Source organism: Pelophylax lessonae (genome assembly GCF_965119305.1).
Source record: "Pelophylax lessonae genome assembly, chromosome: 7".
In the NCBI taxonomy this organism is placed as follows: Eukaryota; Metazoa; Chordata; class Amphibia; order Anura; family Ranidae; genus Pelophylax; species Pelophylax lessonae.
In genome coordinates, this window is record NC_138774.1 from 197,962,128 (window position 1) to 197,989,855 (window position 27,728).

Here is a 27,728-nt window from a genome sequence, read left to right on the forward strand (position 1 = left end):
CAACAATTGTGCCTGACCTCACAAATGCTCTTCTGGAAGAACGGTCACACTCCTAAACCTTGTGGAGGAGCCTTCCCAGAAGAGTTGAAGCGGTGATAGCTACAAAGGGTGGGCCAACTCAATATTGAACTGTATGGACTAAGTCTGGGATGCCAATAAAGATCATGTGCATGTAAAGGCAGGTGGCCCAATACTTTTGGTAATATAGTGTATTTATTTATGCTATTTTACTAAATCCAGTAGACATCTTGCTGACACCAAAGGATGTCCTCTTAAAATACAGAGATTTCAAAGTCATAGTTTATGTCTGTATATAACAGGAAGAAAAGGGGTGGGAGTATGTGAAATGACAGATGACAAAATGGGACAGAGACACTTGTTTTAAGCTCTAATAAACCCCAAATCAAAAATGTAATACATTGCAGCTTACAAAGTTAGTTTTTGCTTTTTTTCCCCTCTGTTTTCACCTGGTATTCTGGCCAGTAACACTCTTTCTGTATTAGAATGCCCGAACTGTGGATGAAGGAGAAACAGACACACCTTTGGACAGCAGCATTGTCAGTCTGGGTAGAGGGGAATGTTAGATGTTCTAGCAGATTTAGATACACTAAACACTCCAGCAAATGCTTTTTAAGCAGTAACAACAGTTTTTGTTTTCTTTTTGGGATAAAGGTTTTACATTGATAAAATGTAACCATTGTAAGCACCCCTGTCAGTATTAAATGGTTTGTCTCAACCCTCAAACTCCTACATCTGCAGGACAGCTTGTTCTGTTGAAAATGAACAGACCTACTTGCCAGAACACCAGGTAAAAACTGAAAGAAAGCCTAAAAAAGAAAAAAAACAAATGCAGCCATCACATATAAGAACCAATAAGATGCAATATCATAAATGCTTGCTTTTGAGTTGAATACAGATATAATCCTTACAAACAGGGCAATGCGACACCTACAGGTGACTAAACAGTGGCAAAAAATGTCAGGAAGACCCCTCCTAGGCACAACCTCTTCCCTGCAGGAAGGGCTTCAGTTTTGTAGCAAACGATAAACAACAACACAGAGGAATTGGATCTCTGTTTCCTGTGATGTAAGCCAAGAAATTAATATTACAAGTAACATCATCCCATTTTCTTTATTGAACATCACGGGACAGAGCCTCTTCCATTAGTCCTTACAAAACAGGGATATCCCAAAACACTTAAATATGAGGGGAAGGCAACACAGCCACAAGCTAGGAAACAAGTGTAATATTTGCATTCTTATTTAAATATAATGTGAAATAAGGTGTAAATCATCAAAACAAATGTGTACATATATGTGAATTCAAACAAATATGAGGATAGCAGCACTTAAATAAAACAACACTGCTAAAGAAAAAAAATGAATAGCAGCATAAATTTAAAGAAAAGATTTTTGACTTACCGTAAAATCCATTTCTCTGATGTTCATTGACGGACATAGCTCCTCATCTTCTTGACTATGTGCGTTATACTGTCCCCTACAGGAGTAGGATACTAGGCAGAAAAGAACTTGACTACACCTATGGAGCAGTCCCAGGGGGTATACTCCTACTCTCTGCTATCGGTACTCAGTTTAGTTACAAGCAATGTCAGAAGAAAAAACCCAACTCCATAAAGGGGTGAGTGCTGTGTCCATCATTGAACATCAGAGAAATTGATTTTACGGGAAGTCAAAAATCTCATTTTCTCTTTCGTTCATTGACGGGCCCAGCTCCTCATCTTCTTGAATACGTGGGACATCCCAAAGCAGTTTCAAACATGAAGTGTGGGAACGGCAAGAAAAAATACTTTCCAAGGCCAAACATAGCCAACCAGGTAACATAGAGCTTAACCGTAAAACAACTGGAGCTCACTTGAAAAAATTAAAAACACCCTCAAAGAGGACCAAGTCCTCTAAACAGCTGCCTGCAAACTTTACGACCAAAGGAAGCATCTGCAGATGCCAACGCATTCACCTTTAAAACTTTGTGAACGTGTGCACAGCTGACCAGGTAGCCGCCTTGCAAACCTGCATCACTGATGCCTGATGACGGAAAGCCCAGGAGGCACTAAGCGCCCGAGTTGAGTGCGCCTTAACAGGGAAAGGAGGGACCTGACCCTTAATGGAATAAGCCTGAATCACTGTCTGTCTGATCCATCTGGAAATGGTCGTAGCAGAAGCAGCGAACCCTTTGCCAGGTCCATTCATGAGGACAAATAGTGAGTCTGACTTCTGAAAAGACTCCGTAGCTTGATTGCCTGAACCACATCCAGGGAATGCAAGGCAATTTCCTTAGGATGCTGAGGCCTGGGACACAGGGAAGGCAACACAGTCTCAGAGACGACCTTTGGAAGGAATGACAGACATGGACGAAGAACCACCTTATCCCTGTGAACCACAAAGACCGCGCCGCCAGCTCGGACAACCTGCATGCAGAAGTGATAGCCACCAAAAAGGCCACCTTCTGGGACAATGTAAGCAGGGGAACCTCCCGTAAATTTTCAAAAGGAGGCTTCTGGAGAACTGACAACACCAAATTGAGATCCCACTGCGGCAATGGAGACTGCACTGGAGGTGTCGAGTTTCAAACTCCCTGGATTAAGGTACGCACCAAGGAATGTGTGGCAAATGGACGTTGAAAGAGAACCGCCAAGGCCGAAACCTGGCCCTTGATGGTACTCAAGGCCAGGCGCTGCTCAACCCCTCGTTGGAGGAAAGCCAATATCTGATCCACTGAAAAGGAGCGAGGGTGGACCCCAAAAGACTCACACCATGCAGTGTACATCTTTCAAGTGCGATGGTAAATCTTCCTAGAGGTAGATTTTCTAGCCTTTAAGAGCGTAGGCATCACTGATTCAGACAAACCTCTATCCTTCAGCACCTGGCTTTAAACAGCCAAGCCGTTAAAGCCAGTGACTGTAAAGCAGGATGGAAGATCTGTTCTTGAGCCAGCAGATCTTCCCTGAGAGGAAGTCTCCAAGGAGCATCAGCGAACAGCCGTACCAGATCGGCGTACCAAGACCAGCGAGGCCAGTCTAGAGCCACTAAAATTACTTCTGAATCCCTTCTGCATCGATCCTATGCAAGAGTCTGGGCAAAAGTTTTAGAGGTGGAAAAACGTAAATCAGACGATACCGACTCCAAGGAGCCACTAAGGCGTCAGAGGATACGGAGACCGTGCCACAAACCTCTGTACTTTCCTATTGAGACGAGAGGCCAACAGATCCACCTCGGGAGTACCCCACCGGAGACTACAGCTGATGAAACACCTCCGGATGAAGTGACCATTCCCCTTGGTCCAATGCCTGTCGACTGAGGTAATCTGCTTGCCAATTTTCCATCCCTGGAATGTGCACAGCAGAAAGGGCTGGAACAAAACGTTCTGCCCACCTTAGAATACCGACTACTTCCCTAGCCACCAAGGCATTTCTTGTGCCCCCTTGGTGATTGACATAAGCCATAGCATTGTCTAATTGAATTTGTAACGGATACCCCTGATGACGAGGATAAGAAACGGGAGATAAGATCAAAACTCGATCTTGTAGCCGGACCAAATGACTTTGTGGACCCACTTGTCCTGTATCAGGGAAGTCCACGGATCTGGAAACCAGCGAAGGCCTCCCCCCACCCCAGACAAGGGTGAGGGTGCCCCTTCATGCAGAGGAAACCTTGTCTGCAGGTCTTGCAGAACCCGCTCGTGACTTACCAGACCAGGTCCTTTTAGAACCTCCTTGCCGGAGCCCCTGAATGGCTTAGAACCCTTGTCTTGAGTCCCTGAGGGACGAAAAGCCGGTGGTGAGAGGAAAAGAAAGGCCCCCATCTGCAACAGGGCTCCTTACCCTTGGAAACCTGTGGAAGAAGAGTACGCTTTCCCCCTGTGAGGCCTTTGATGTCATCCAAGGAAGCTCCAAACAGGCGATCCCCCACAAATGGAAGATCCGATAAGGCCTTCTTAGAAGCCTGGTCCGCAGACCAGCATTTCAACCAGATAATACGCCGCAGGACCACTGCTTCGACAGACAGTATAGAAATAAAACGAACCGCATCCAAAGAGGCGTCACAAACTGTAGCCCTTTGACCAACTGATCTGCCAACTCCGCAAAGGCAGGGGGTAGGGGTTTCCCTACCAGGTCCCGACGTAGACGTTTTGCCCACTCAGTCATAGCTTGCGACACCAGGGCAATAGTAAATACAGGCCTAAGTGCCAAACCAGCCACAGTGAACATATGGCGGGTCAAGGCCCCTGACCTCCAATCAGCCGGATCTGTAAAGACCAGGGACTCTTCAACCGGAATTACAGTGGCTTTATTCAACCTGGAAACAAGGGAGTCCACTACAGGAGGAACTGTCCATTTTATAAGGAGGGAATCCTCATAAGGGTACCACATTGCAAAACGCTTAGGGATTGCAAAAGTGTGTTTTGGGCACCCCCACTGTTTTGTGACAATATTGTCAAAGAAAGCAGGAAAGGGGAACACTTTCGCTGCCTTGGAGGACCTGTGAGTGCCAAAAGGCTACCCACGCCTCCGTTGCTGCGTTAGTCGCATCCTCCATCTTTAAGGTTTCCCGCACTGATACAATCAGCGCTTCCACTAGCGCCTTTTCATGCGCGGCTAGAGGAACAGAAGAATCATCCTCACTATCTGAGCACTAGGGGCTAAGGAGGGGCTCCCACCGCCGATCACCACACATCCGTCTTCAAAAACATGGTCCCCCGCTATTTTCAATGGGAAACCAGAAGAAAATGGCAGCCGAGGCTACACAAACATGGCCGCTGAACTGTAGCATTAAAAGCTACAAGAAAATGGCGGCACAACTCGGCTCACGGAAGGGGGGGGTGAGGCCCATCCCCCTCCTAAAGTTTGATTGTACGGGCGGCGGCGTGCTCCCCACCCACCCCCATTGCCAGCTCAACACCCCAGACCGGCCTAAAACGGTATGTCCACCCCATGGGGGGATGGAGGGTGATGGAGGTTGACCAAGGCTTGCAGAAGACTACCGAGAGGGGGGGGGGATAACTAGGAAGGAGGAGAGTCTGGGGCCCAAGTCCACCCTAAAACCCTCCAGGCGTAGAGGGGGGACAGCTACTTACCACACCAGGAACAGGGTGGGCACCGCTCTTGACAGAGCACCATTCCATCGTAATGTGGGTGCTGTCGGCAAGACGGAATGCTGCGACTCAGGCCGAAGCCAGGTCGTATGCACCCTCACAAGACGTTTAACTCACAGGCCAGCCCCTGTCCAGTAGGGCTATGTCAAGGCCGATCTAGCGCTGAGCTGCACACGCTCGCTGGCCTGACTGGGGGGACCCTCTGGATCTATACCATCTAGTCCCTTGCCCAGTCTGGCAATTGATTGAAGATTCTCATCAGGAACAAAATAATAAAGAGGAATAAAATCCCATTTTAAAAGAAAAGAAAAAAAAATTGCTAGGACCAGAGATCCCAGCCAAGGAACTAGGTCCTTTACTCCTGACTAGGCAGAAAAAAACTGCGACCATTTCCAGATGGATCAGGGAGACGGTGGTGCAGGAGTATTCTATTAAGGGTCAGGATCCTCCTTTCCCTTTTAAGGTGCATTCTACAAGGGCGCTTAGTGCCTCTTGGGCCTTCTGTCATCAGGCAACAGTGGTGCAAGTTTGCAGGGCGGCTAATTGGTTGTCTGTGCACACTTTCACAAAATTTTAAAAAGTGGGTGTGTTGGCATCTGCGGATGCTGCCTTTTGCCACAAGGTTTTGCAGGCTGCTGTTGAGAGGACTAGTTCTCTTTGAGGGTGCATTTTTCAAATGAGCTCTCTGTTACCTGGTTGGCTAGGTTTAGCTTTTTGGGAATTTTTTCTACTGTATTTTTCTCCCCCTTCATGTCTCACTACTTTGGGAAATCCCAATGGTCAAGAAGATTCTGGAGCTGTGTCTGTCAATGAGCAAAAGAGAAAATGGGATTTTTGTCTTCCTGTAAAATCCTTTTCTCTGATATTCGTTGACGGACATAGCACCCACCCCTCTATTGAGTTGGGTTATATTTCTTCTGACACTGCATGCAACAAAACTGAGTACCTATAGCAATACCTATAGCAGATAGGCATAGTCAAGTTCTTTTCTGCCTAGTGTCCTACTCCTGTAACCCACGTAGTCAAGAAGATGAGGAGCTGTGTCTGTCAATGAAAAGGGTGTTTTACAAAGTGAAATAATTAAACCAAAAGGGAGTCCATGGTTAAATAGATGAAAAAAAAAGTTCCATTCACAAGATAGTGTGATCAGGTGTAGATTTCCAACAACCATCAGAGGCGTATCTTCCCGTGTTAAATTGTGAACCTATTTAAATACACCATACTCCACTGCACACAAAAGAGAACCTGCCTCTTACCAGATGGATCGACCTTTGCAGGTCTAACACAGCCTTTTTGCAGATTTTTCAATGCAAGCAAAGAGCGCCTCATCTATGGGATGACACTTTCTTAGCAAATCCAGGCTCTCAGTATGGATGGATGGATGGATAAACCCCATCTCATTAACATCAAGCTGTGGTAGTAATCCACACTGCAGCTCGCTGTATCACACATGACAAAGGAGGAAACAACTCATTGCGCAGACATCCATAAAAAAAACAATTTATTGGTAGAGACATGTACTTACAAGAAAGAAGGATATTATAGGCAAATCGGTTAGACACCGCATTTGGCGTCCTTACAGACGATAAGATGTCAGCGCTACCACTAACCCGACATACGTTTCGTTCTACTGAACGTCGTCACTGGGGCAACATGAATCATGTTAGCTGGCAGTCAGAATCCCCAGTATTCTGATTCTGTAGCAGACAGAAGGAATAATTTAAAAAAGAGATTAGACCCATAAACCAGAGAACTGGACCTATAATGTTAATAGAGCATCCACTGCAAACATGCCAGAGGATCCCTGATTTCTTGGAGCAAGGCATTTTTCCGGGGGTGGGAATCACTCGTACCTGGGTAACATCCAGGATTAGGCCCATATATTATATATTTCCACCGCTGAGCTGGGGGGAAAAGTAGAATTTTTGTAAAATCTTACCGTAAAATTCCTTTCTCTGAGTCCTCTGACAGTCGCCGCCCACTCATACAGTCTTCACCAATGGGTATTGACCTCTTATTCACAGGAGCAAGCTAGGCATAAGACTTGTAAAGAACAAAGCAATTTACATAGACACACCTGTAGGGGGCTGTCCCTTTGGTCCAATACCCCCCTGCTATCAGCCTTCCCAACTCAGTTTGGTAGCAAGCAGTTAAAGTCCATAAAACCCCAAACGAGGAGTGGGGGCGGCAACTGTCAGAGGACTCAGAGAAAGGAATTTTACGGTAAGATTTTACAAAAATTCAATTTTCTCTTACGTCCTCTGACAGTCGCCGCCCACTCATACAGTCTTCACCAATGGGATGTCCCAAAGCAGTGTAGACATGAGGGGTGGGAAGCGCAACTGTCACAAAGGCAACACAGCACCCAGGTCAGAGAAAGGAACCTTATCTGAACAGAAGGGTAAACCCTCTGGGTAACAAAAAAGCTCAACAGGAGCAACAACCCAGGAAAGCAAACAAGGGGAAAACAACCCCAACAGACAGGGACCGGCAAAGCCAGGGCCCCCTCAAGGTACTGCCGCACACAGAACTTTGCGGCCAAAGGAGGCATCTGCTGATGCCAAAAAATCAAGTTTGTAAAATTTGGAGAAGGTGTGCACAGACGACCAAGTCACAGCTTTGCACACCTGGGCCACCGAAGCCTGATGCCGGAAGGCTCATGACGCACTCACCGCTCTGGTAGAGTGCGCCTTGACAGGGAAGGGCGGAACCCATTCCTTAAGCGATTAGGCCTGTACAATCGTCTGTCTGATCCATCTTGAAATGGTTGCCACAGAAGCAGCCGTACCCTTCCGAGGTCCCTCAGGAAGGACAAAAAGAGAATCTGACTTCCTAAAGGAATCAGTGGACGACAGGTAAACCCTGATCGCCTGGACAACACCCAAGGAATGCAAGGCAAACTCCTTAGGATGCTTGGGATTCACACACAGCGAAGGTAAGACAATGTCCTCCTTAAGGTGAAAATCAGAAACCACCTTAGGAAGGAAATATTGGTTAGGCTGCAAGACCACCTTATCCCTATGAACCACCAGGTAAGGGGAGCAGCAAAACAGGGCCGCCAACTCCGACACTCGTGACAGCAGAGGCAGAGAAATTTCTCTGATGTTTTCAAAGGGAGGACGTTGCAAAACGGACAGAATCAACTTCAAGTCCCAAGGAGGTAAAGGTGCTCTCCGAGGAGGAGCCAAATGACGCACACCTTGAATAAAGGTGCGTATCAAAGAAATTGACGCCAATGGGCGCTGAAAAATGATCGCCAGTGCAGATAACTGGCCCTTAATTGTGGTCAACGCAAAGTGCTGGTCCACACCAGATTGCAGGAAGGCCAACACCCTCGCCACCGAAAAGGAGCGAGGATGAATGACCCTGGATTCACACCAGGCAAAATAAGCCTTCCAGGTACGGTAATAAATCTTACCGGATGAGGCCTTCCTAGCCTTGAGCAGGGTAGGAATGACAGCCAACAAGAGACCCCGATCTCTCAAGACCTGACTTTCAACAGCCACGCCGTTAAAGACAGCGACCGTAAAGCAGGATGGAAGATCGGCCCCTGAGACAGCAGATCGTCTCGTAACGGGAGCCGCCACGCTCGACGACCAGTTGTACGATGTCCGCGTACCAAGACCGGCGCGGCCAGTCTGGGGCCACCAGAATCACCAACTTCGGTTCCGAGACCAACCTGCGAAGGAACCTGGACAACAACTGAATCGGAGGGAAGGCATAAATCAGGCGATACTGATTCCAAGGCACCACCAGCGCATCCGAGGCGACTGCCAGAGGATCGTGCGTTCTTGCCACGAACCTTCCCACCTTGCTGTTTAGCCAAGATGCGAACAGGTCCACATCCGGGGTTCCCCATCTCGCACACAGCATTTGAAACACCTCCGGGTGTAGGGACCATTCTCCCTGGTCCAGGGACTGGTGGCTCAAATAATCGGAAAAAGAAAACAAAAATAGTACAGCGCTAACATATATGGTGCAACCCATACAGTGTATTACAATAAAGACAATATATTGTAAATAAAAATAAGTGAAAAGTCCATTAAGATCACTGAATATAAATCCAGCAAATGTGCACAAGTCCCAGGGAAGTGATGATAGAATAGGAGGCTTAAATCCCAAGGTAAAGGCAGGAACACACCCGTGATAGATGAATCAAAGTGACAGCTTACCAGAAGCTTAGGCCTTCAATTTAATGGAACGGCCACACACGCTTAGATATAGATCTCAATATGGTGCGTCCTTCAGGAACCAGGGAAGGGAATGAGATACTGCTCCAACCTCTTAGACTCAGCACTCCAGGAATGTTAACATGTATGTGTGGAGGAAAATAAAGGGCACATAGCGTAACCCGTATACAGCACACAAAAGGTTTATTAAAATAACACAATAAGCCGACTTGAATCAAGCAGAAAACCATGGCATCCCGCGTGTATAGAAGAGCCGGCGTCTAGGGGGCGTGACAGCTGTGCATCCGGTACCGCCTGACCGGTTTCGTCATACGTGATGTCGTCCGGGGCGTGGTTACCGGACGCAGCCGTCACACCAATATATCTCCCAGAGGCAGCGACACGTCCGCTTCATGGACCAATCGCATGGAGTAAGGGCGGAAGTGTCACGCATGCACGTAGCGATGTGAGGGTAAGAAGGAAACCTTACAATGTTTGCATCAATGTGCCGCATGAAAACTATGAGGGAGTGCGGATGCCTCATTAAAATTGCATAAAAAACAGGAGTTGTGACTGTTAAAGTACTTAATGTTTGAAATACAATCACAAAAACTGGAAATTGAAAGGTCTCTCCAAAAATAAAAACTATCAAAAGGAAACCTTTATCATATGTTACTGACATGTGTGTATAAGTACACATGTTTATATTAAATACAACATTTTGTATATCTCAAATGGCTCAAATAATCGGCCTGCCAATTTTCCACACCCGGAATGTGAACTGCCGAAATCGCCGGGACGTGCGTCTCGGCCCAAGACAGAATTTTGGTCACTTCCTGGGCCACCCGGGCACTCCTGGTGCCACCTTGGTGATTGATGTAGGCCACTGCAGTGGCGTTGTCCGTCTGGACCCGCACAGGGCGGCCCCGAAGATGATCCGACCAACAGAGCAAGCACAGTCTAATCGCTCGCAATTCCAATATGTTTATCGGCAGGGAGGATTCCTCCTCCGACCAAGTGCCCTGGACAGACAGAATGCCCAGAACGCCACTCTAGCCTGACAGGCTGGCATCCGTGGTGATCACCGTCCACAACCACGGGCTGAAGGATTTCCCCTCTGTCAGAGCCGGGGACAGGAACCACCAGAGAAGATCCTCTCTTGACTTGGCGACTCAGAGATATCCTCCTTTCCAAGGATTGAGGATGCCTGTCCCACCTGGCCAAGAACTCCGCTTGAAGAGATTGTGTGTGGAACTGTGCAAACGGTATTGCCTCGAAGGCTGACAACATCAACCCCAGGGACGAGGAATCCTTGTCCCGGAGGGACCCGACTTCGTCCTGTAGAGTCCGGAGCTTGTCCTCCAGCAGAAAAACCTTTGCTTGGGCAGAGTCCAGGACCATTCCCAGATAAGGGAGATTAACAGAAGGGGACAAGGTCGACTTCTGAACGATGGTCCACCCAAACTCCTGGAGCGTCTGAGCGGTAGTTGACAGATCGCGTAAGAGACTCGGGCTGGCACTCGATCTTAACAGGAGATCATCCAGATATCCCAAGACCGCAACCCCCTGCGCCGGCAACAGAGCCAGAACAGGAGCCAGCACTTTGGTAAACACCCTTGGAGCCGAAGCGAGACCGAAAGGTAACGCCACAAACTGATAGTGATCCTCCACAATTGCAAATCGGAGGAACCTCTGATGACCCTCGAATATGGGGATGTGTAAATACGCATCATTGAGATCGATGGAAGCCAGGAAATCTCCCGGGCTTAAGGAGGCCACCACTGAACGGAGGGATTCCATGCGGAACGTTTGAACCCGCACAAAGCGGTTCAGAGCTTTCAAGTCCAGAATCGGAGGTACCTTGCCCTCCTTTCTGGGCACAGTGAACAGATTCGAGTAAAACCCCCGAAACCTGTCCCGATGAGGCACCGGGACGACTACCCCCAGGGCGAGGAGATCCTGAACCGCCCAATAAAGATCGTGTAACCGATCGGTGGTCAAATGAAGATTTGAGGGAAAGAATCTGTCCACTGGCCGCGAAAGGAATTCGATCTTGTATCCTGATCGAATGATTTCTTGAACCCACCTGTCCGAAACCCGGAGCAGCCAAGGTTCTAGGAAACCGCGCAGAAATCCCCCCACCCCTGTAATGGGTGAGGGCGTCCCTTCAGGTGGAGGCGGAAGGACCCGCCTGGCCGGCGGCATCGGATTTTTGCTTGCCGCCCAGGGCTTTCTCTGACCACCCTGGCCCCTGTGCCTTGAAGGCACGAAAGGACCCCTGATTTGGGAAAAAAACTTACCCTTGGGGTTCTGGGGCAGCAGAGTGCCCTTGCCCCCAGTGACCCCTTTAACCAACTCGTCCAGGGAATCCCCAAAAAGACGATTCCCCGCATAAGGGATGTCAGACAGTCTTTCTGGAAGTCTGGTCAACCGACCAGCTCTTCAGCCACATTAAACGACGGAGCAGCACCGTGACACCAGACAGCCGTGCTACTAAAGGAGCCTCATCCAAGGCGGCGTCACACAGGTACAAAACCACCAGACGCATCTGCTCCACCCTCTCCACAGTAGTCGGAGGGGTGGAATCTGCCTCCAGAGTGCGTTTGAGCACCTGGGCCCAATCAGCCACAGCATGAGAGACCATAACAGAGGCGAAGATGGGCTTCAGTAAAGAACCCGCCACCATCGCGAATCCGTAGGAGACACAAAAGGGTAACGGAATTGAAACCGCTTTGGTACCACAAAAGGGCGCTTTAAATTACGCCATTGTTCGTGAAACTCAGCGGGACAAGGAAACACCTGTGCCGCTTTCCGGGTTCTGCGAGTCCCAAAGGAAGACTGCTTACCCGGTGGGTTGGGCTCATCCTCTAAATGTAGTGTATTTTTAACAGAAGCAATAGGAGCAGACACAGCAGCGCGTTCTTTAGCCGCTTCAGGAGAAGGATCATCCTCCTCCTCCCCCTCCACATCAGAATGAAAGGACTGAGACCCCTCAGGGGGTAAACTGTCCAGGGCAACCATATCAGACTTGATTGTAGTTCTCACTGGAACAGACTTGATTGTAGTTAAGAAAATAAAAGAAAAAAATTCAGTTTAAAAAGGAAAAAATGCCAGGACCTGAGATCCCAGCAAGGAACTAGGTCCTTACTCCTGACTAGGCAGAAAAAAAAAAAAAAAAAAACTGAAGCCCTATAGCAGGAAGTGGGAGTATCCCCTCTAGGACTGCCCTATAGGCGTAGTCAATTTTTTTCTGCCTAGTATCCTACTCCTGTAGGGGGCAGCATAACCAAATGGTCAAGAATGGTTGGCGCTGTATAAGTCAATGAAAGAAAGGGAAAAGATTTCTGGAGATTGAGAAGGCAGTCAAACCTGAGAAGGCAGTCAAACCTCTCCAAAGTGCATGCCATTTGCTCCCTCAAAAGCAAGTCATCCAGGTACCCCAGAACAGGAAACCCTGTCTGTAGAAGGCCTAAAATCGGAGTCAAGACCTCGGTGAACACTCTGGGAGCTGTGGACAGTTCAAATGTCAGTGCTGCAAATTGCAAATGATGGTCCACCTCAAAAGATAGAAAAGTCTGCTGAGAAAGGATCAGAAAACATTAGGTAGGCATCCTTTATGTCCACTTGACCAGAATCCCCCCTGCAAAGGCATGCAACCCCCCCCATCCACACAAGTGGGGGCACTCCTTTCACTGGAAAGAGGATTGGACTACCATTTTGCGGCTTGGGGACCCAGTACTCGTTACAGAACAGGAAGTGAGGTTTTGACTTAGGAGTCAGGAAAAAAATGTGCTGCTTCCTATACTCCTCCTTGTATGAGAAATTCCTTTCGTCGCTCTCAGGCTTCGACTTCTATGTGGTATGAGTGCTCTTTTTGCCCACAATTTTCTGGATATACTTATCTAGGTCAGGCCTAATCAAATGTTCCCTATGAAAGAGCAAACTCACCAGCCACTTCTTGCAGGGTAACTCTGCTGAACAACATTTCAGCCACGGAATTCTGCGGACAAGTCCTTGGATGAAATCCGTCAAGGCACCCATAGTGAAATAGAGTGTATGGGGGAAAATAAGCCACGTTTGCCCGAATCTATCTTCACTAGAGAAATCCAACCCTCTGGGAAAACATTGTGCCCCAACATTGAGGCTCAGGCAAACTCAGATAGCCACAACTGCGGGTTGCAAGCTGTACCCACTGAGGCAAAGACACTTTGAACAAGGTTTCCAGACACCCTTAAAACCAGAACATTGTTCACCGGGAACATGAGGTTTTTGTTGAGATATGAGATTGCCGCATTTACTGAGGGCATGCTGCACTTTTTAGTGAACTCCATGGGGCAAAGCTGACCAAATCCTTTGGCAGAGCCAACATCTTGTTGGGGTGGGTCCAATCTGCCTACAAAACATCCTTAAGGTGAGGATGTATAAGCAATGAGTAAAGATCTTGTGGCAGCCACCACGATCCAAGGGGCAGAACCTTCTGAGAAGAGGACTTGGTAAAAAGCAACTTTAGATTAGTGTTAGGGTAATTGGCGCTGCCAAATAATGAAGAAAAATATAAAGGTGTGTCTCATAAATCTGGGTGCATATAGGTGGTCAGAAAAAATTATTGCTGTAAGTAATGGTCCTTATAATATAACCAATGATCTTAGTGATAAGCCACAATAAATATTAAAGATATCAATAAATAAATAAATAAATTAATAATATAACCAACCATACATCAATTAATATCACAAATGAATACTTGATGGAAATGCAATAATTAGGCAAGCCAATAAAATTAAAAAAAACAGTGAACAGTGTCTCAAAATTGAAAGTATAGTGACTCTTAAATCGATTGGTGTAAACACTAGGTGGCAGTATTGATTCAAAATTAAGTATGGATATCCAAGTGAAACCAATAATAGGTAATGAAAAGTGCCAAGTGCTGTAATTAAATCAAAATCTAAAATTAAGTGCAAAAATGGGTATCCAAGTGAAATTAAATATATATAGAAACCAGCCAAGTAATGTAAAAATACATATGATGTGCCAAGTGAAATATAAAAAGTAAAAGACCAATAAATAGGTGAATTTCTGGTGGATAAATAAATATGAATATAAAAAATAAGATGGTCCGTAATATAAGTGACAAAAAGTCCAAAGAAAAATATATGCTCAATATAATAGTCCAACAACGTGCAATATAGTGATAGGACGTGCCAAGAAAAATTGCATGGATGGAGGGGGTGTCTCCTGGTGTGGATCAGGATGTGGGTGCTGGGTGAGGGAATTCCGTGCTCCCCTTCCTAAATAGCCCGCACTCACCAGAGAGCGGCACCCCTACAGGGGTAACCAGCGTTGGGTAATTGGGGTGAACCCCGATAAACCACGGTGAGCCTCTCCTCTCCTGGTGGGACCAGTTGTAATTCCTCCTTCAAATGGTAGGTAATAGGGATGAGCGATGTGTAATAGGGGTAATATGCAGCGCTCCAGCAAAGATGATGTCCGGGATTATATGGATAAAAAAACACTCATATAGTGAAGTACCGTAATGTGTGTTCATTTATTAGGCAAATAAAATCAAGTACTCACATTTAAAAACAAGATAAAGCATCTGTAGGAAAGTAGGGACCGCGAACCCCTCGTATAGCGGTATTTCCGGACGCCGTGCGCCTCAACGGCCGGATGTGCGTCTCAAGGTGCGGAACTGACGTGCCTACGCTCTACGCGTTTCGTCATCAAACCGACGTCATCAGGAGCAGCGTGTTACCCCTATTACACATCGCTCATCCCTATTACCTACCATTTGAGGGAGGAATTACAACTGGTCCCACCAGGAGAGGAGAGGCTCACCGCGGTTTATCGGGGTTCACTCCAATTACCCAACGCTGGTTACCCCTGTAGGGGTGCCGCTCTCTGGTGAGTGCGGGCTATTTAGGAAGGGGAGCACGGAATTCCCTCACCCAGCACCCACATCCTGATCCACACCAGGAGACACCCCCTCCATCCATGCAATTTTTCTTGGCACGTCCTATCACTATATTGCACGTTGTTGGACTATTATATTGAGCATATATTTTTCTTTGGACTTTTTGTCACTTATATTACGGACCATCTTATTTTTTATATTCATATTTATTTATCCACCAGAAATTCACCTATTTATTGGTCTTTTACTTTTTATATTTCACTTGGCACATCATATGTATTTTTACATTACTTGGCTGGTTTCTATATATATTTAATTTCACTTGGATACCCATTTTTGCACTTAATTTTAGATTTTGATTTAATTACAGCACTTGGCACTTTTCATTACCTATTATTGGTTTCACTTGGATATCCATACTTAATTTTGAATCAATACTGCCACCTAGTGTTTACACCAATCGTTTTAAGAGTCACTATACTTTCAATTTTGAGACACTGTTCACTGTTTTTATTAATTTTATTGGCTTGCCTAATTATTGCATTTCCATCAAGTATTCATTTGTGATATTAATTGATGTATGGTTGGTTATATTATTAATTTATTTATTTATTGATATCTTTAATATTTATTGTGGCTTATCACTAAGATCATTGGTTATATTATAAGGACCATTACTTACAGCAATAATTTTTTCTGACCACCTATATGCACCCAGATTTATGAGACACACCTTTATATTTTTCTTCATTATTTGGCAGCGCCAATTACCCTAATATTTTCCTCATATTCAGATATAGTTTCACTATATTTTTGGGGTAGGCTGCAGCCAACCACACAATTAGATCCATTCGCGCGGAATCCTTTCTTTACAACTTTAGATTAGTTCACATCACTTCTGCAAGAAAATGCACAAAAGCCTTCTGAGTCTGGGGTTTCTCAGGTGCAAAGTCCTCAGGAGGGGAATCTGCCCTTCCCTCTTAAGGTATAGCGTTGTCCGCTTCTGCATCATTCTCCACAGGTTTCTCCACTGGGGGGGGGGGATAAGCAGAAAACTTTTGCCTGCCTAACACAGGCACATCCTCGTTTGTCAAACAGGAACTGAAGCAAGTTGCCCTAGAAGTACCCATTAGGTAAATAGAGTTAGAGACACAAAGGACAAGGCACACAGGGGGCTATAATTAGGTTCCTTTTACCTGACAAAGGTATTCCCTTCTCTCTACTGTCTGAGAACCATACTGCATGCTGACTCTTGAAAACGGTACCCTTTTGGATCAGGAAATTTCCTGCGCCATGCTGATGCAGAGTAGCCTTCCCAGCAGAGGTAGATGACAAGCTCCCTGCCGGTGCTCCTGCAATGCTGCTTCCAGTGCCCACCAAACAGTTTCCGATTAGGGCAGGATGGCTGTTGCCATAACACTCCACCCCACTTGGGACCTCATTAGACCTTACCGCACACCCAATACAGGTGGCCCTAGGAAGGGCGGGGGTGAAAACATCTCCACCTCCACAAGTTGGTGCCCCAAGTTCCTCTGCTGGGTGCTTCTCCTGCCTTGTTTTATTTGTGCTTTTATGAGCCGCTTGGCTGCCTTGTTGCTGTGGCAGTGCCGAGGAGCGGCCCATAAAAAAACACAAGATAAAACAAGGCAGGAGAAGCACCCAGCAGAGGGGAAAAGGAATCAGGTAGTCAATAAAATGAATAAGGGCAAACAAAAAGGTGGAGCAGCACAGACCAGTGCAGCTGAGCCACCAGACTACATGAGCACAAGCAACAAACTACATACCAGCCCCTGCACCACTATTCTTCAAACACTTGCCCAAGAAAAGGGGGGGGGGGGAGGGTTGGCACCGGCTACTTGAATGAAACCAGCAGGGCAACCCCAAGGGCAGTCTGGCTGCAGGACCACACTGCCTAGGACCTGTAAAGCCCCACATCAGAAAAGACCACTAAGGTCTTCAGGTACCATTCTTCTGAGAAATGCTAGCTGTAGAAATGGATCAGGATAGAACCAGTCTCCTGATCCCTGTTGAGAATCTGGTAGAATTACGCAGAGAGCTACACAGCAGTGACTATCACCTTCAGAGGATTGGCAAGACAACTGAAGCTCTTCCACAGGTAATGGGTCACGCCTAAAAGGGGACATGCAGTTCTTTTTATTTTGCCAGTGTCCAAACATCTGTAGGTGGCGAATAACCCTGCTCATAAAGATTAATGAAAATTAATGAAGAGTCAGATGCATGTGCAACAACAGACCTGGCTTGCACATAGAATAGGTGTCCATGCCTGTCTAAATAAAACCTAAGGACCAGTTCACACCACAATTTATGCAATGTGTTTCTCCATGTGAGTTTTTGATGCATTCCAGTGTGTTTTTTATGGATTTTTTTGTGTTCCAGTGCATTTTCCCATTTTTTTCTTCATCACAAATGAGAACACGTGTGTTCCGATGCCTTTTTTATTATGCGTTTTTCTCTGTTTCAGATCCGTTCCATACAGATAAAAAGCCACGTTTTACTTTTGTGGACTGCACTGAAACACTGCACTGGTGTGAACTAGGGCCATTGGAACCAATGTTAAACACTGTCCATGCGTTTTTGATACAGAATAAAAACACACTGGACTGCATCTGGTGTGAATCAGCCTTAGGGGCAGTAGCTACTCAAGTGCTGTGAGTGACTGCAATGGGCAAGATATTTACAAAAATGGAAAGTACTTTAATTTATGAACAAGTATTAATATAGTATCACAATTCACTCAACCCGCCAACTCACTTTTCTGAGTCCAAAGCAAGTAGAGCACTTTCCAGAGTCTCTTTCACGTGTCCCTGAGACAGGATTGGCGATTTCCCTGCGTTAGGTGGTTCAGCAGTCTCGCAGGTCTGAGGAGGTGCAGCCTCTGTCTTTGACTCTTCCACATCTTTCTGTGCTGAAACATCACTAGCGAAACATAAGACAACACCACATTAGGGATAAATGCAGACTTGTGCAGGGCCTTCTTCTAGATGTAAGACTTAAGCTGTTCATACACAGGTTTTTTTTTTTTGTTAATTCATGGAGCGGGCTGAACAAACCACAGTAAACAATGCAGGTGCACAAATCTCCCACTGCATCTGACCTAAAGTGTTCCTAAACCCACAAAAGTAAAAGCTGTCTATAGATGCAGAAGAGCATGCTTGTTATACTCACTGTGTAACTTAAGTGCTTAATCCCCTGCATTGCGTAAAAAGGCTGTGTGATCCTGTATGCGCAGATCCTCCCCCTCCTGCACGTTCACTCTGGACATGTCCAGATAAGCACAGTAAGTGTAGTTCAGTTGCACATGCTCAGTTTGGTCTCTATTGCTGAAAGAACTCTTCCTGGTTTTAGCTGAGCTTTTCAGGTCATATGGTATTAACATTACACATTTGGGCATGTATACAGATTCTAAATGACAGCCCAGTCCCTCCCTCCTCCTCCAAGCCCAGTAACTAAAAAAAGAACACAGTGGGTGGGATGTCACATTTTGATTGGATGATTTTTTTTTCTTAGGAGGGTACAGCACAGGGCCAATGAGCACTGTCCAGACATGTTCAGACAGAGAATCAAGGGTCTTGAAGCCGGATATGACAATTGTGGGAAAAATGAAAACTTCTCATACAATCTACCAGCACTCACTAATAAATGTCACAAGATTGCTTTACTCTATATACATCTGATGAGAAAAGGTATTTATCAGTTTAGATTTACTAAACAAATTGCATTTCCATGTTCTGTGTACTGTAGGAGACCAGACAGTGAATGTAGGACCTGGGTTTAGTAACACTTTAATGCAGGCACAGTTTTCTGACACTTTCTGACTGACAATCCTTCCACCTAAACCACCTGCTATGGGTATACTTCTTAGGAGGTGCGCAATATGAAAAGAAAAATGGATAACCGCTCCCTCTAACAGCAGGTCTCAGTTTGTAGTACCAAGAATTACCAAGAGAACGATCAGAAAGACCCAAAGGAGTTTTTCCTTAAATAAAACACCAAGAAAAGGATGTTAAGGTGAGTACAAAAATCCTACTCTTTGTTGACCAATGAGTGACATAGGATGCAATGTGCGGTCAGGATGTCCAAAAGCAGTCCACCTGAGGGATGGGCAGCAAATAACCACTAACAGGGTCAACGTGAAAAACTGGAGATGCAATATAAAATTCCCCACACCAGTGCAAACTGAAATAATGAGTAAAAAAGATTGTATACAGTATAAAATGTTTCGAAAAATATTAAACCGTGTATGTATGTTGAGAGCTACTCGTTGGAAGACTAAAATTAAGTCTAAAGATCAAACAATCAGAATAAATCATTAGCCGCACTCTAACAGCCCCATAAAAATGAAACATACATATAAATATATAATTTTCAAGAAAAATTATTCAAAATGAGGTGCTCAGTGCAGATAAATCCAAAACTGTGAAATCCAGAAGTGAAAATGACATAAGGTGCTTTATGACTTAGGGGTATCTTTCTTTTGTTTTGGGGTTGTGAGAGCGCGCTTAATAATTTATTCGGTTTGAAAAACTGGGGACTGCATGAAGCTCAAGAGATACCTGAAGGTCCATTGACCGAATCTGAATCTAGATGATGCCAAATCCCTCTCCCCACCCTCACCTGGTTGGAAGGGCAAGACCAGGTGGTAAGTTAATAAAGTGAAACAAAACTAAAAAAGGGTTCACAGCTTAAGCATGTGCAACAATAAGAATGAGAACTTGTCGCCAAGAACTGGGACCACACAGAAGAAACTGGAAACAATTTCCCGGTAGGAGGAAACCTGAGCTCTCCTAGACTACAAAAGGCTATAAGCAGTAATTTGCCTGATCCCATTAGAACCAATAGTGAAAAGGGTCGCGGGTATGTCCGGAGGGACAGGCAGGGAAGACATTCACTATGCCAAAGTGTGGCCCACCCAGCAAGAACTAGGAGAATGATTTGGGTAGAACAATCTCCAAGAGTACATGGGATTTCTAAACCCTCTAGAACAGTGGTCCTCAACCCTGGTCCTCAGGGTCCACTAACAGGCCAGGTTTGCAAGATAACTGAAATACATCCCAGGTGATATCATTTGCTGCTCAGTGATTGCAGTACTCTAGTCTGCATCTCCCCAAGGTAATACTTAAAATCTGGCCTGTTAGTGGGCCCTGAGGACCGGAGTGGAGGACCACTGCTCTAGAAAACCAAAGTTCAGTCTCACTAAGCATTACCAACCAGGTAAGTTACAATAAAGCATGCAAAGAATCTTGACAGAAGAAATGTGAAAAAAAAAAATACATTCATCTTTCTAGGCACTAGCAACACGCTGAGATATACTGGCTGTAGGAGGGGTTATTATGGGCTCATTAACAGATATTTTCTGCTTGGAAGAGTCCAATCTTCTTGTGGGTGGCAGGAAAACCCCACAGTATATGATTCTTGCATTCCTAAATGGGCAATAAAAATAACAGACTTTCCCAATACATTTGTGTTTTGTTAAACCCAGGACCCTGCATTCACTATATCTGGTCTCCCAGAGTACATAGAACATGGAAGTGCAAGCATTTTAGTAAATATAAACTGCTAAATACCTTTTTTTCATTAGCAGTTAGAGCAGTCTTGCGACTTCTATTAGTGCCTGGTTGAAGCTTGTAGGAGTAATTTTCATTCTACTTTGACTGTCCTACGAGGCTGCAGGTTCCTTGACCCTCTGTCAGGACAGAGATGATTGGCCCTGTGCTGATCACATGCAACCCTTCCCCCCAAAAAAACTCTAGCAATACACACCAAATTGAGCATGTGCAGACATTCCCCAAGGCTCTGTACTGGATGCATTGGTGACCGTGGAAGAAGAAGATCAGAGAAGACAGGATCAAACAGCCTTTTTACACAATGTGGGGGATTAAACCCTTAGGTTCTACAGTTTTTTTTTTGTTTTTTTTTTTGGGGGGGGGGGGGGGATAAAAAACTAAAATAACACCCTCTTATAGCTGGGGATGTAGCTGTGTTCAGAACTAAGCAATCACATTCCAACATGTTAAATAGGAGTCAGTACACACCTGCCATCATTTAAAGTGCCTCTGATTAACCCCAAATAAACTTCAACTGTTCGGGTAGGACTTTCCTGACATTTCCTTAGTTGCATCGTACAGCAAAAGCAATGGTCCGCAGAGAGCTTCCAAAGCATTATGGGCCATACACACTATAAGATTTTCTGAAGACTTTTTCCTTAAGACTTACCAAAACCAGATAATATGAGGTCAAACCTAAACACTTTCAATTTGGATGCAATCTGGCAGGCCCTTGCACTACATAAAAAAGGTAAATCTGAAGGAAAAAGTCTTCAGAAAATCTTATAGTGTGTATGGCCCATTAGAGAGAGTTCATTGTTAAAAGGTATCAGGAGAAGGGTACAAAAGAATTTCCAAGGCATTAGATATACCATGGAACACACTAATAACAGTCATCGTCAAGTGGAGAAAACAGAGTTAGGTACCTGGTAACTCTCCAAGAAGTCTTCCAGGGCAGCATCTGAGAGATCGGCTCCTCCCACTGAAAACAGGATAAACAATAGTCTACATTATAGAAATGTCAGCCATACCTGTGTGCCTCAGTATTAGTAAAGCACTGAAGGAGACTTCAGTAAGCATATGAATCCGCAAAAATCCTTTGTACTGTTTAGGGCGGGAATGAGCGCTGTCCTAGAAGACTTCTTAGAAAGAGTTACCAGGTACCTAACTTGGTTTTCTCTAATCGTCTTCCAGGGCAGCATCTGAGAGGATGTATCAAGCAATACTTACTAGGGAGACGATAAGGTCAGGAGCACCTTGTGACCAAATATCTGGTCCTGATTGGACAGGTGGCCGATGCGGTAATACTTTGCGAAGGTACTGAAGATCGACCATGTCGCTGTCCTGCATATCTGCTTGGGTGTTGCCCCGCCACTTTCTGAGCTTGAAGATTGCCCAAGCTCTGGTCGAGTAGGTTTTGACTCTGTTCAGTGGGGCAAAGTTTTGTGTTTGGTAGGCTGCCTGTATAGCAAAGCTTTATCCATCTGGCTATCGTATGTTTCGATGCCGGTTTTCCCTTGTTGACTCCAGCGTAGAGAACGAATAATGTTGTCATTTTGCTCCAGTCCTTGGTTCTCTCAAGGTAAGCTATAAGAATTTTTCTTACATCTAGCTTGTTGTACATGTCACTTTTCTTGCTATCCATTGAACTTGGAAGGGAGGGGATAACCACATTTTGTGGTCTGTGGAAAGTTGAAGAGACTTTTGGTAAGAAAGCTGGATCTGGGGTTAGGATTATCTTATCTGTTTGAATCAAACAGTAGGGTCCTATCATAGAGCCTGAATTTCACTTACCCTCCTGGCCGACACAAGGGCCACTAGGAGTACTGTTTTTAGTGTAAGGTATTTTTCGCGCATTCCTATAGTGGTTCAAAGGGTAGAAAGAGGAATCCTTTAGGCACTGTGGAAAGGTCCCATGTCGGAATTTTGGTGAGCTTTGTAGGTCTTGCTTTTTTTAATGAGAGAAGGAATCTTATGAGAGGATTTTCTGCAACCTGATGTCTAGGCAGGATGATAGAGCCGCCCTTTGGACCTTCAAAGTGCTATGGGAGGTATTTTTATCCACTCCTTCCAGTAAGAAATCTAAAATTGCTGGAATAGTCCCCTTTTTGGGGTCTCCATTGCACTCGTATCAGAAAAACTTCTCACTTTCTGGTAGATGGCTCTGGTCAAGGGTTTTCTGCTGGCTAAAATGGTATCAGCCCGTTTAACAGACCCTTCTTCTCTAACTTCACCCTTTCAGTAACCAGGCCGAGAGCTTCATGACCTTATGGGTGGTAGACTGGCCCCTGCGACAGGAGGTTTGGTACGTCTGGCAGTGTTAGATGTGGTTGAACACTGAGGTTTTTCAAGTTACTGAACCACGGCCTCTGGGGCCAATGGGGTGCAATAAGTAGCACTACTGCCCTTTCTTCCTTGATCATTTGTACTACCTTTGGAATTAGGGAAGTCGGTGGAAATGCTTAGCACAGCTTTTATGTCCAGCTTTGGTTGAATGCATCTACACCAATGTGCCATCTGTGGGGTCCACGGAGAAAAACTTTGGGAGTTTCGTATTCATGTTGGACGTGAAGAGATCCACATAATGCACCCCCTAGGCTTGGGTGATCCACGAAAAGGTAGCTTAATTTAAGGATCATTCCATCAGTTTTATGATTTTTCTGCCAGCGTGTTGTCGGTTCCCTTGAGATGGATGGCAGAAATGGATCTGATGTTTCTTTCGACCCATGACAGCATTGTTTGTGTCGGGCCAATTAAACGAGTAGATTTTGTCCCCCCTTGTCTGTTCAGGTAGGCCACAGTTGTGGCATTGTCTGACTGAATCCAGACATCTCTGCCCTGAATGGCCAGGTGGAATGCATTTAGCGCTCCCTCTACAGCTCTAAATTCCCTCATGTTTGAGGAGGCTTGGGACCAAAGGGGTTTCCATTCTCATTGCGCGCAGCATTCCACATATGCGCTCCACATCCCAGAGTGCTGGCGTCCGTAGTGTATTACGCTAGTTGGGTCTTCGTCCCTCGAGGTAAAGAAGCGGGCTGAGCCACCACTGAAGTGTTCTTTTGACCGAAAAAGGGACCAGGATAGTCATCTCTAGGGATGATGGGTTGCCATCCCACCAGGCTAGAATTTAAATTTCGTAGAGGTCTCATATGGAGCTATGCCCAGGTGATAGCCAGAATTGAGGACGTCATTAGTCCCAATACCGACATGCCTCGTCTAAAGGTCATGAATTTGGCCCCCATTAGAGATACTATTGCCTGTGTGATTTTTCTGACCTTTTCTTCCGTTTAAAAAATCTTGGTTATTTTGGCATCTAGTACATAGCTCACGTATGTAACCCTCTGGCTTGGGGTTAGTTGTGATTTTTTTCTGTGCTTTCTATCCATCCTAGGCTTTGCAAGTAAGGGATGCTCGTGGAAAAAAATGCGTTGCTGAGAAAATATCAATACATGAAACAAAGAATTAAAAAAAAAAAAAAATGTATCTTAAAGTGCAAGGTGCCAAAGTTAAATATAAAGAACATTAAAGTCCACAATAATCAATAGTGTATAATGAAATAGAAGGAAGATCCCAGTGTAAACTTTGTGGTATAAATTAATCTTTCCGTCATATTTGTTTAAATCACCGTGTACCGTCAACCAGACATATAGATTCACTGCTTACCAGAAAATGTGAACTCTGATACCATGAGCGCGGAGCAAACTGCATTTAAGGTATAACTGGAGATATACGTATTATACAATACGTTAAACCATAGACATAAAAAAAAAAGCCTCCACATAGTGTAAAACTTAGAAACCTTACATCACATCCAAATCACAAACCCCCTATCAACATCCAACATGTGAAATCAAAGTGCAATGGCCTGAATTGGAAACTGACACGTTATCGTCCTCTAAGATATCTAGGGTCCAAAAATATTCTGGCCAGTGCATAAATATATATAGTACCTCTAAGACTTCATTACCTTCCATCCGAAAGAGAATGTAATTTAGGCTGTTACTTCCTGGTATGCAATATGGCGTCAATGAGTGAGTTTCTAGCCATGTCATGACTCGGTTGAGTGTACTGCACATGCGTCGCCAGAAACGTAAAAACGTGCACGCGCCAACACCAATGCGGCGTGGATATCACCCTCCTGAAGATCAGGACCTTTGAAAGTTGAAAGCGGAGTGTGAACCCAATCTAAATATTTAGGTGTTTGTCATACTAAAATCCCACAATGGGATAGATGCCAGAGTAACTTCCTTTATATTCTAGAGCCCACATAGAGAAAACAATGATACTTAGGTGTGAGTATGAATGAATGAAATAACAAAAGGAAGGGAAGAAAAAACAAAAAAAAGGGAAAAAAATAAAAATTAAAACATGAAATAGAAAATGGAAAAATTAAAATAAAATGGAAAAAAATAATAAATGTAAAAACAAAAATAAAGGATGAAACAAAAAAAATGAATAAATAATGTTGAAGTGTTAAAAATACTACATGTAATCCTATACAGTTACATGTGGATAATGTAAAAAATCTGAATAAAAAATATAAATATGTCGAATGTAAAAGGAGAAAGGCCGACCCACTCTAGTTATATGGATAGACAAAATTAACAATAATGGCATACCACTGAAAAAGTGGAAAGAGCTAACTATACCGGTTATTCAGTTGCTGTCTTCCCACCATGGGATATTGTAAATCTATATTACAAAAAAAGAATGATAAATAAATATTCGAAAATTCTGTAAACAGTAAACGCAAGAAACCCAAGGACATTAGGCTTGGTTTATGAATGAGTGGATGTCCAACTCCACATTTATACCATGGGGAGAAAAGGACCTCAACTCATATCCAATACATTTCCAATTGGGAAACCCCTCGTCTGATGTCACCTCCCCTCCATGGAGAAACATATTAATAAGGAGTAGAGTCCCTCTAGGATCTTTGTTGTGATACCGAAGATGATGTTTGAGGACACTAAGATTAGTTAGGCCCTTCTTGATGTTATGTTTGTTGACCCTCACTGTGAAAGATCTTAATTCCACCAACATATTTGCCACATGGACAGGTCAGCAGGTAAACCACATTCTGAGTGGCACAATTTTATGGTGCATAGACCACCAGTAATTGGGGACTTGAATTCAACTTCAGATTTTTTTTTTCTGATATGTGTATTATGTGAACATACACTACATTTCTGACACAGAAAATAACCAATAAGGTTGTGGAACAAGGAAGTACATACGGGGGGGGGGGGGTTGGGTTCAGAACATTAGGGGCAATTTTACTTTGCAAGGAAGGGGCACCTTCAATTTGGCTCGCTCTGGTAGCACTGATCCCAGAACACGATATCATTTAAGGACATTCCAATGTTTAACAACAATATTCCTAATTTTGTTTGTGTTGCAAGGATTAAAAAAGTAAAAAAGACCACATGAAATTGTCCTCATAATTACGTTTAGGTTATTCCTTCAAAAGGGTCCTTCTGTCAGTATTAGGCGTGTTTTGTATTTCCAGGCTTTCTGTTCATTCGGCAAAAAACAGCAGGTCGTCTAGGTATGGCACCATGCCTATGCCCCGCTGTCTCGGTTTTTTTAGGGCTTCTGCCATTATTTTTGAGAATATCCTTGGTGCCGAGGAGATGCTGAAAGGCAGCGCTGTGTACTGCAGGAGTAGAGTGGTTGCCAGGCCTTTGGACTGTGAATGTTAAATATCTTTGATAATTCCTCTTTATCAGAATGTGTAAATATGCATCTTGCAGATCTACCGCAGCCAAGAATACTCCCGCCAGAAAGATATTCCTTACCGAGTAGATGGGCTCCATCCTGAATCTCTTGTACCTTATCCTTTTGTTGAGTGGTTTGAGGTTCAGTTTGAGCCTTAGCTTTCCTGATGGCTTCTTGCTCGCAAATGTGTGAATTAACTCCTGTTTTGTCCTCTTCCAGCAGGACGTGACAAATCACTTTTTGTGTCAGTAAGATTTTTAATGCGGATTGGAAAGGCCTTTGTGTGGTCTGTGTCCTTTGGGAGTGTCGTCACTAGGTACTTGGTTGGGGGATGAGATGAAAACGATCAAGCAGCCTTCAGCTATTGTGCGAAGGACAAATACGTTTTTTGAGATCTTCCTCCATTGATGAGCAAAGGTCCCAATTTGCCCCCTAACTGCAGACCATCATTGTTTCTTGAGATAGAAGTTTCCTGCTGTGCTTGGGCCACCGCTTCCCCGCTACACGAAGGGATGTGTGACCTGCTGGTCGACAAGGTACTGGTCTGGCAGGAACCTGCTGGAACTTCCAATTTTTCTATAGCCAAACGTAGTGGCCCAATCATGATTTTTATTTCCTTTTTGAAGGAGTTGAGCATGTCTTTAAGGAAACCGTGTAATTCCTTGGACACCATTTTGTTGATGCATTTCTGGCATAATGGCTTTTTACATTCTGGGGAAAACTGGTGACCGCAAGAGGCGCATGCCTTGCTGCTGGTCTTTCCTTTTTTCTCTTCTGGGGTCTTTATGTCTGTAAGCACGCACAAAGGACCCAGTGAGATAGGCAGTTGCAATGCACAGACATAAAGAACCCTTTGTAGTGAGGTAGAGACACAGGGAACTCCTGAGTGCTCTGGCTTACCTTAGAGCTGTCCTGACATGCAGGATCTGCAGGGCAGGGAAACATCGGACATGGTCAGCCCCTTGAGAGCCTCTGCTTAGAGGCTTTTTAACTGCTTCCTGTTTCAGGCCCGCCCCCAGCTGACCCCGTGCAGGTCCGAGGACATACCTGCACTGCCATTGCTTTCCTGGTCTTGCTCCACCTGTTTCATTGAGGTGGGAGTTCTGCTCCAGGCAGCGTGGGCTCCGGTTTCCTAGGATGATAGTGCTGTCGGCGGGAGGCTGCTTCGCGGACGGCCGCTGCCAGGTGCAGATGGCGGCAATTCTGTGGGGGAATGCAATCGGCATCCAATACAGCTGGGGCGATGGTTGCATGCCC

The 27,728-nt window shown here is 45.1% G+C and overlaps 1 protein-coding gene across 1 annotated transcript in view; it reads right to left on the bottom strand.

Annotated features, from left to right (window-relative positions):
* The window catches only part of EHMT1 (euchromatic histone lysine methyltransferase 1), a 250,480-nt gene that overhangs the window by 66,533 nt on the left and 156,219 nt on the right, over nt 1–27,728 (bottom strand). Inside the window, exon 13 of the mRNA XM_082263745.1 lies at nt 17,962–18,126. Coding sequence (XP_082119871.1) covers nt 17,962–18,126 — 165 coding nt within the window. The remainder of the gene's footprint in view (nt 1–17,961; nt 18,127–27,728) is intronic.